General features: G+C 43.1%; 1 protein-coding gene across 1 annotated transcript; it reads right to left on the bottom strand.

Annotated features, from left to right (window-relative positions):
- Window positions 1-388: 388 nt before the first annotated feature.
- On the bottom strand, window positions 389-3771 carry SNTN (sentan, cilia apical structure protein). Its single transcript, XM_010206067.2, has 4 exons — window positions 3662-3771; window positions 3002-3036; window positions 2110-2249; window positions 389-678 (listed from the first exon to the last, which is right to left on the bottom strand). The coding sequence occupies exons 1-4, from the start codon at window positions 3769-3771 to the stop codon at window positions 520-522; spliced, it is 444 nt and encodes a 147-aa protein (XP_010204369.1). The 3' UTR covers window positions 389-519.
- Between the last annotated feature and the right edge of the window lie 6337 nt (window positions 3772-10108).

The following is a 10108-nucleotide window of genomic DNA, read 5'->3' as shown; positions in this document are numbered from 1 at the left end:
CTGCAACAGATTCTGTGGTTGCTGCTAATTGTGAAACCTGTCACTGATGTCTTCTCAGGGCAGACGCACCCTGGGGTGACTGGGAGAGCCCTGGGGAGCTGACTCATCCTGTATGATGCAAGCTGCTACCCCAAAAGGAGATGAGTCTCCCCATCTTCTCCCCACAGTGGTCTGAGAGAACATGGGCTGCCTTTCCTCAGAATTAAGCTGGACTAGGGGCTTGACCCAGCTGCTAACTGGTGTTGGGTGCTCTGGATTTACCAAGAGCCAGTCAGATGCTCCCAAAGCACATATGCAGTGGACATAGAGCCTTGAGCACCAATATTTCTCTCCACACACCCTTTCTACAGAGGAGACAGTTCAGCCAGGTTTGGACAAGACTTTGTTCAATTTGAAAGGAAAGACTTTATTCCATTTGAAAGGAACAAATGCAGGGTATCTAGACACTTGTTATCTCTGCGTGCTTCATTCCAGTTTTTCTTCTAAAGTGCCAAGACATTTCTTCTTTTAAAGCACTGTTCATTTTGTGGTTTTCACATGTTTTATATCCTGCAGCAGGTCAGACATTAGAGTGAGACTGACTAACAGGATCATGAAATCTTCAAAATCAATTTTGTTCTCTGACTCCTCATCCAGGCCAGACATTATTTCCTGGTATTTTGGTTTGTTTTCTTGGCCCTATGGAGAAGTGAAATGGGAAGAAAAAAAAAATATTAAGCATGAAGTTCCTTTTTTATTGCATCATTAAAAAACAAAATTCAGAAAGACAGACAACTATGTCAAAATTCATGTATTTTGCTGCCTCCCCATTCAGGTTTTTCCATGTTCAAATTAGTTTTTCTAAGGGTATCTCAAACAACTCAAACAGGAGTATTGTTTCAATCAGAGAGGAGAACAACCAGTCCCCACAGTTTCCACCTGAATCCAGAAAACACCTTTTAAAAAGACACCTAGTCATGACTGAAAATCTGGCAGTCATGACTGATATAGCTGGTAACTGCTGCAAAAAAGTGGAGTCCTGTGTCTTGCTAAAACTGGGGAGAGGAACCAACCAACTAACCCACCCCCCTAACCTTAACATTCAAGCCAGGTCCCCATATATATCCCGTGAAGGTCTCAGAACCTGTTGATTTTACAGACATAACTTCAGTAGCTGCTATTCTCTGTCCTGTTGGATATTACTGTTGCAATGGAAGAGATTGTTAACATTTAGTATCATGTCTGCTATTCATATTTCCTTACCAAAAGAATACAAATGAGTTGCAGGATATTTGTTTCACTTAATAATCATGGAATGGTAGGGGTTGGAAGGGACCTCTAGAGATTGTCTAGTCCAACCCCTCTGCTAAAACAGGGCCACAAAATACAGTTGTTGGTATTTTCAAGTCCTTTCCCCTTAGTTTCTGATTTGCTACTAATTCCCCCTCCCCAACCAGACACATGATTTTGTTATTCTTGGAAGCAAAAGTATCATCAAGAAAGTCTTTACTCCTAAACACCTGTCTCATTTACTTAGTAGAGTTCTTTTTACTGGTTCTTCACAGTTTTTTTCACTACTTGGTAAAACGGGGGTGGGTATTTTTTAATTAATTTAAGGAGGGGAAAAAGACATCTGCAAGCAGTTTACAGCCACAAGTGCTGATATAGCTGTTTCTCATCATACCTGGCTGCCAGTGACACATCAGGAGTGACTTACAGAGAGATGCTTTCTGTTCTCTTCCTCCTGGCCAGCACCACACAGCTCTGTGGCATGGGGCTGGCTCCCCTGGTACTGGGTCAATGATCTGGCAAGGTACCAATCCCTTCATTAAATGCATTAGCTTTCTTCTTTTCATAAACAATCTCTTGTCATTGTCTGAAGGGTTTTTTTGTTTGTTTGTGGTTTGTTGGGTTCTTTTTGCAATTGTCTCATTTTCTTGCAGGCACGTGGACCATGGTTTATTGCTATCCCCTCTCCTTTAGCCCTGTGTTAGACACAGGCTCAACATAAAGCAACTCATTCACTATGTTTGCACCAAACCACCAAAGTCTCACTTGGGATTACCCCATGGGCTATAGGACAGAGCCCTGTGCCAGCCCACTGCCACCTGCTTACCCAAACCCCCTCACCTGTATGAAGCCTCCAAACTGGGTTTGCAGCAAGCTTTTGGTTTCAGCTTTGCTGAGCTTGCCCTCAGAGTCAGCAGAGTTGTTATACACCAAAGCCACGGTAGCAAAAGCTTTTTCCAGGTCTGAGCCTTTTCCCAGAGCTGGTGGGGAACATAAAAAAAGTTATCAGCCTATCAGAAAGAGTGACATTTGAGATGTAACTGAAAGGAATCCGTCAGAATCATCCTGAGTGGGTGGAAATCTGTGTAGTTTCATTAAAGTTAATGAGACTGAAACTGTTGATAGTCACAGAGGACCTGGCCCAGATTTTTTTTTTGGAGTGGGCCAGCAACATGCCTCATATCCCATGGAAACACACCCTGAAAGGAAGTTTTCCATTGGAGCTGGCACACTAATGCAAGATCTATCACTACCCTGGGCACCCAGCAAGGACCTGCCACACCACGGGGACAGGCCATACTGCCCATCTCCTGGGAGCCCTTGGAGTCCCAGGATCCTGTGGCAGGGAAAATGTGGCCCATTTAGGAAGCCTGGCTGAATAGAAATACCAGTGTCTCAACATCACTGCAGCATTTCACCATTACAGTACACTTGGGATGTTGGCTGGATTCATTCCTTCCCCTGCTGAGCTGCATTCTAAAGCTGCACACTCACATCAGGTACCACAAGCAATCTGGCTTGTGATTTTTAATGGAAAGGCAAGCAGATGAGGAGGCACAGATCAACATAGAAACACACTGCACAAGGACCCACGAGACCCTTCATCTTGCTCTGGCTGAAGGTCTGCTCAGCCAGCCTGTACAGCTCTGCTAAATCACCAGGATTTATTGCACTTGGACTGTGGCCTTGGAAGATCTGAACACCCAAAGAGCAATAATATGGGTCCCCTTACCTTTTATTGACGCCAGTTGCTTGGTTATAGGTATGCTGGTAGTGAGAGAGAAGAGAGGCACAGTTATCACCTGTGTGTGTATATACAGTTTCTCCCTGAGTGGACTTACTCATCTCCATTTCATTTAATCCCCTGGGAACTCAGGGCTTCCCAAGTGAGACTGCCTTTCCTTCATAGTGGAAAGGAAAATGGACTTTAGAAGCAGCATACAACATCACACAGCACCTAACTACTCACTTAAGCAAGTAGCCTGAAGTTATTATTAAAGATGCTTATTAGATAATGTTAAGAAAGGGGCATTGCAACATCCTTCAAGTCATTTCTTCAGAATAGGAGAGAGCTCCAGAAAGTTTCTTAGTTTTAAGCTCATCCTTAAGGAAGGGCAGAGAGATCTGTCATCTCCCATTCACCAGTGCTTCCTGTTTGGACCAGACACATATGTTTTATTTCAAGTAGGACTCACATCTGTGAGAAGCATCATCCTGCTTTCCATTAAAGCTTAAAGCCTTCTTACTTTTGCATAAGTGCTGGAAACTAATTACAGAGCAGCCGACACACAGCGGAAAACTTTGCTTGTGACAGAGACAAATACATCCAGATAATGGATCTCAAGACAAATGGCAACTCACCAGAGGTGCAAAGCACAGAGCCATAACTTACCGCTTGGGCATGCCTGCTGCAGCCAAAGGGCTTGTTTTGGTGGAAGCAGGAGCTGGCTGGGTGACCGAGTACTGTTTGGTGCTGGGAACGCTCGCTCTGCAGCCACACATCTCCAGGCTGAGGTGTTTGTGATCTCTAAGCAACTCAGGTAATAGCAAACAGGTGAATTCAAGCTCTGCCCTGGGGAAGCAGGCTGGGTGCAGCCATGCCCTATCAATAATGTAAATGCTACCTGGTGCTCATGGAGCTGGCTAAGTACATTGGCTTAAAGCAGCTCTGCAAGGCGGTGCTGCTGGGTTGGCAGGCAGCGTGGCTTTTATTTTAGGTGAGAATTTGACAGAAACAAGCCAAACTAATGGAGCATGAATCCTCTTAGATCTATAGGGACATAAGTGCATCAGGAATAACTAAGACAAAGAATCCATTCAGCTATAAACATTATCATTTTAATAGGAAACCTTTCTAGTGTGGGATAATGTAACTTGCCCCAAGTATAAAGTGAATTGTTCCTATAGACAGTCAGAAACCAAGAGTTTCCCAGTTCCTGACACAGCATTTATCCTAGGTGGCCACACTCCTGCTCTCATATTTATTCCCCAGGTGCAGTGCAAAAAGAAGATCCATACTTCATCCAAGACACTTGCAAAGCAGCATCCAGCGCGGGGCCTCTGCTTTGCTTTGCACCCAAACGGTTGCTGCCTGCTTCCAAAAGCAGCACAGAGCCATATGGCAGAGCAGTCGCACGTTAGAGGAACTGGAAGGGCTCTGATGAACTTGGGTATTTATTGGCATAGATTATTAGAAAACACATTATTAGAAAACACACAGCTTGTCATGCTGCCTACCTCTGTACAGTCTTCTTTCTGCACATCCTTTGCCTAGAGGCGTCTAGACAGGATAACTTCAACCAAAACCCCAAGCAGTTGTTTTAGGAAGGAACTGTTAATAGGTAGTGACTTCAACTACCTCATGCAGCACATCATTCCTGGTAAAAGGATACAATACTGATCTTAAAACTACCCAGGATGAGACTTTATGTAACAGGACACGCAAAGGAGACTGCAACAGATGGCCCAGAGAATTAAAATGTTTTCCTCATTTAGAAGAAGCCAAATTACTGAAGGCTAATGAATAAGGATGTTCAACACCTTACTGTTCCTGGATTTTAATTATCTTAAAAAGCATGGGAAAAGAGAACCTTTAATTTTCCATCTAAAAGTGTCATTACTCAAACAATTCAGAGCCTTTTTCTAAGAGGTTTAAGCTGTTTTAGATCTCTAGTGCATTCTTTAGGACTGGCTCATGAATAAAACAGAGCCTGTAATTGCAATGACGCAGCCAAAACACATATAATCAATGCTCATTATCCCATCAATTAACACACTAAAATTAAACAAGAATTCAGGCTTAGTAATCTGCCATCAGCTAAAAAAAAAAAGAAAGTAAAAAAAAAAAGTCTTGATATCATGTTGAAGTGATAATTCCCTTTCACATCTGTTGAACCATTGAGGGAGGCATGAAAAGCCTCACATCCCCGTTAATCTGCAGAACGGTAACGTTTGGTCTTAGCATTCAAGGTAAAAATGAGAGTGAGAAAGAGACTCTGTTGCATGTTTATCAGCTACAGGCAGTGCCATGAGCTAGCTGGCTGGCTGGCAAACCCAGCCCTCTGTGATTTGGGCTCTTTCCACCGTAGATCAGATTTCAGCTGGCAGGTTTTTTTAATCGCACCGACTTTTGAGAAGCTGAGCTCTAGAACAAGTGATTTGCTTTGCTGGGGTATTAACAAGTTCAAGCAAGCCTGGGGTACACTATCTCTCTTGGATACACTAATTAGTGTATGCAGGAGATAAAGCATAGCATGAGGGCATCCCTTGTCTTTGTAGATGATAAGCTCTGAAGACAGCAAGCTTTTGGCTATATGTGTTGCTCGAATGTTCTGGTCAGCAAGGTGTGTGAGGAGCCAGGCCATCTGCTCTGTGTCTATTTTGATACATACTATTTATGTTTGAAACATCCAGGTGATTGTATCATCAATTTTTAGCATGTTTCACACATTAACAATATTGTCTGCACAAAATACACAACCTGACACTTAAAACTGCAAAATCTATACAGGCAGTTCACTGAAAATAATTGTCACTGCAAAAAGCCAAAATCTCTGCTTCACTTCTGGTGTTCTCCCAGAGTTTTCCCTTCCTTTTTAAAGTCCTCTCTGCAACTCAAGCAGATGTCTGTTGCGAAACAGTTGTGTGTAGTGGAAGCCTGGCTGCCTTGGAGATGCCCCTGGGACGCTGGGCAGGTGTGGGCATGTTGAGGGACAGAGGCACAGGGAGTGCCTACAGCAGGAAGGGCATTCACACCATCAGCCACTCAGCCTCCACTTCATCCATAAACCCTTGGGGAGCTGCAGGAGAAGTGCAGTCCTGCTAGCTCACACTCAGTGAGGTAACAGCCTGATTTCTTTGTGACCAGACCATGGATATTTTGCTCTTACGTGAGACATGGAGACTTTTTCCCAAAGAGCCAAGCCTGAGCAATCCCCCTCTCCATCTTAGCCCAGAGAGGACTGGCTACCACAGCTTAATACTATTTTCCTCTTGCGCCATCCCTTTGAAATCAATGTGGGAAAAGCTATCAGAAGCAGGAGGTCTAACGTGTTTACTGTGGTTGGTTTCTCAGCACCAGCCACAGCCCATGGTGCCCTCACAGGCAAACAGGCTCAGCACTGCTGGGGAAGGACCTTCGTCTCCTCTTCTCCTGGGCTGGCATGTAAACAGGAGACACAGCCCAGCACAGGTTAATGGGACATTTAACCAGCTCAAGAGATGGCTAATTGAGCTGCTGCAACGAGCAGGTTGCTTTGCAGAAATGTAAGTTAGCTAAAGGCCACTGTACTCCTCTTCTTCAGGTAACACAAAATGTAGGGGACCAGATCTGTGCAAAGGTTGGGGGAGGGAAGACCCTGGCTGGGAGACACCCATGCATCAGCCCATCTCCCCTGCTACACACATAGGAGAGAGAGCTCAGCCTGGAATTTAGCTCTGGGGTCATGAGTGATTGAAATATTTATGAACCCCATTGCTGAGACAGGAGTGGGTAAAATGTCGTTTAAAGAAAAGCTATTAGAACTGCTCTGGCTGCAGGGAAATGTCATTTGTCATCTCATGTCCAGGCATTTTTCAGATGTGGCACAGCACTTTGGTCAAAATATGCCTGTGCCTCATCTAGGGGCTGTAAGGAATTCTCTGAGTGTGGGCACCCAGCTCATCTGGTTTCCTTGACATTTTTGGTGTGGTATTCGTTTTCAGGAGGAAGCCTGAAAATGCTATTACCAATTAGCTTTTCCTCTGAGAAATGTTTTATTATAGGACACTTAGACTTTAAAAAGGCAGCTATATTCATGAAAACCTAACATCTTGTTAAAGAAGGACACAACAATATAAAGGTATTAGAAGGAACAGGTAGCTAAATGCAACAAATGGGATGCCTCCCTGCTGAACTACTAAAATGTCAGATCCAAATGCTAAGGTCTTCACACTGAGGATATAGGGCATTGACAAATCACCAGATATTAAAACTAAAATACAGATTATTGCTGCTGTTAAAAGATTCCAGGAGGAAAAGCTCTTGGGTTCACTAGAAGGAGGGAATAAAAAGAAATCCTGCAAAAGAATTGTTAAAGCATGGAGAACAAAAGCTAAGTAGCCCAACCATTCACTTATATAATGATTTTGACTCAAATCTGGCTTAAAACTAGCAAACAGAGGACTATATGCTTATGACATGATATGGTGTAATACCAGATGAACTTTCTCAGAAAAGGAAGACACAATATGTGGCAGTTTTTACTCAGTAATTCTGTATCTGTCTATAATACTGACTGAAACTCTGGAGCTGTTGTCAGGAGCAGGTACAGACAGGTGCAACGCGTGTTGCATGCAAGTGCCTCTCTCATCAGTACATCTGAGCTTCAGCCAAGAATAATTCAGGGCTAGAGCCTGAATTGCTCTCTCAAATTGAGAGCATGTACAGATTGGAGATAATTAACCTAATCAGCTTGGGCAATTGCAATATGAATTCATGAAACAGGAGCATGAACCCCCTCCATGTCCTGGCCATCATTGAGGCTCTCTTATGGGCAGCTTGACAGCCACAGCGAAGGAGATTTGATCAATCATTGGGAAAGTACCTCACAATCAAAAAACATGCTACCAAGTAAGGGCAGGGTCCTGTGGGCTGGATTGTGCTGGGCAGGGAGCAAAGCAGAGCCACTAGTTACCCAGAGTCAATCTCCCTGCCCTTTCCAGCACCTCCCCACAGAGAGTAGGATGCTGTAGCTTTGCAAAGTGCATACACCCCCAGTCAAGAGCAGAGGGGAAATCCTAAAGCATCATGTCATCATGCCCCTTCCTTGGCTTCTGGAACACCTGAAGAGAAGGTCCTGTGTGCTCACCTCCTTCACCACACTCGCAGAGGTACCTGCCACTCCCCCACAGCTCTACACTTGATAATGCAAATATGCTCCTTTCTTGGGTAGCTGTGAAATGGGCTATAAAGAGAAACACATGGAAAAACAGGAGGGACAGCACAGAAGATCAAGGAACATGTTTTTTCCCAGGCTGACCTAGTTATTTAACTAACTGGCAGAGATACTTACTAATGATGAAGTAGGAAAGCAATCAGTCTGCCAGCAGCAGTTTCACAGAGGATGCTCAAGTTTACTTAGCTATTTGTCTCAAACCCAGGAACCATCAAACACAGTCTTTTCCATCTTGTTTCTCAACACTTTGCTGTACAGTCAGTATTCCTCGTTCAAATAAACTTCCAGTTTCTCAACAGTTGCCAAAGGAGGTGATAAGACTCGAATCCACAGGAACACAGAGGAAACATCGAGATACATTTTTAATATGACACAGACAAGTGCACACATCATTTCTGTTTTCACTTGTGCTGCTGCCATGCTATATTAATCTGAGATGCTATAGATGAAGAGATTTTTCATCCTTCCTAATTCACAGTGAAGACTATAGTCCCCAAAGGATAACAGCTCAACTGCTCTGCATGGCAGCAGGGACCTAATGTACTTGTGAAGATCTGGCCAGCTGGGTAAAGCAAAGGGCAAGCCTCTCATGAAAACATATGTCTCCCACTACTTTTGTCAACCTTTCCACTGGTTCCACCCTTCACAAGAAAACCTGAGATTTGGAGTTATGCAAATAATACCCAAAATAAGTCATCATCTGAATTCTGTCCTCAATCTTGTGTTAGAAACTGCCCTTTTTCCAGGGGTGTCAGTTCCTGAGGGTTTGAAAGTTGCTTGTTCCTGTGCTCACATGGTTACAGAAGAATCTCAGCTTGTTTGAAATGCAGGAGGAAACCTAAGCAAAACTCAAGTTTCTATCACTCAGCATTGGATAAAAAAAATTTGGAAGTGGGACCCTGCTGTTCTGGATGGAAGGTTCATGAAGAGAATGCTAGTTGACACAAAAAACTCTTACCTAGTTCTAGTGGAGAGGCCTATATAAACCAAGTTGGGATGTTCCTGATTAACTTACACAAAGCTGATTTCCTTAAAAGAAAGTAAAGAGGAAAAGTAGGACTACATTGGAGGGGAATGAAAAGCATACATCCCATGCCCATCCCTTGCCACACACACAGAGACTTCACTTTCTGCTATATCTAACTTTTCACAAGCTTCAAAAACACAACAAATCCAGGAGCAAAAGAACTGAGAGTCACAAGATTTTTCCTGTCAAAATAATCAATATTTTTCAACAATTAAAATAATTCAGTGAAACAGTTCAATAATTCAGTAATTTAACATTTACCAAATTGCCAATAACACTTTTCAAAATGGTACTTTGCTCCCAGTGGAATGCCAGGACATTTAGATAGGCTGGTTTGTCCTCTCTACATCTCAGACACAGCTTTCAGCAACACGCGGGACTGGGAGAGTTAGCACAGTACTGGGCTAGTCCTACTGCCAGGTGGAAGGAATGATGAAGCAGCAGGTAGGTACTACATTGCACAGTTTTAATTTTCTCTTTTTAAACTTGTGATCCTGACCTTTAATGACAAGTGTTTGTGGAAGTGTCATACTCCACTGCACATTGAAACAGCCCTTGTAAAAGTGTTGGAAAACAGTAAGCATATGACCAATAAGGTCAAGCACAGGGATGGTTATTTATCTTTAATAGTTACCTTAGATACTTTGCAGTGACATTCTAATATTAACATACTCTGAAAACATGCATTGTATGCAATAACTTTATTAGGGTCAAATAGATATCACAATATAGATTCATCCACCGAGTAGCCATAAATTGGTTACAAACAATCATAGAAGAGACTAAGCTGTTTTAAGCTAAGATGCTTTCAACATTACTGCTCATACAATAAGATTATATACTGATACACTTTGAGTTAGAAATGCAGATGATCAGT

Source organism: Colius striatus, chromosome 15 (assembly GCF_028858725.1).
Source record: "Colius striatus isolate bColStr4 chromosome 15, bColStr4.1.hap1, whole genome shotgun sequence".
NCBI classification, from domain to species: Eukaryota; Metazoa; Chordata; class Aves; order Coliiformes; family Coliidae; genus Colius; species Colius striatus.
This window is presented reverse-complemented; position numbering and strand designations above follow the sequence as displayed.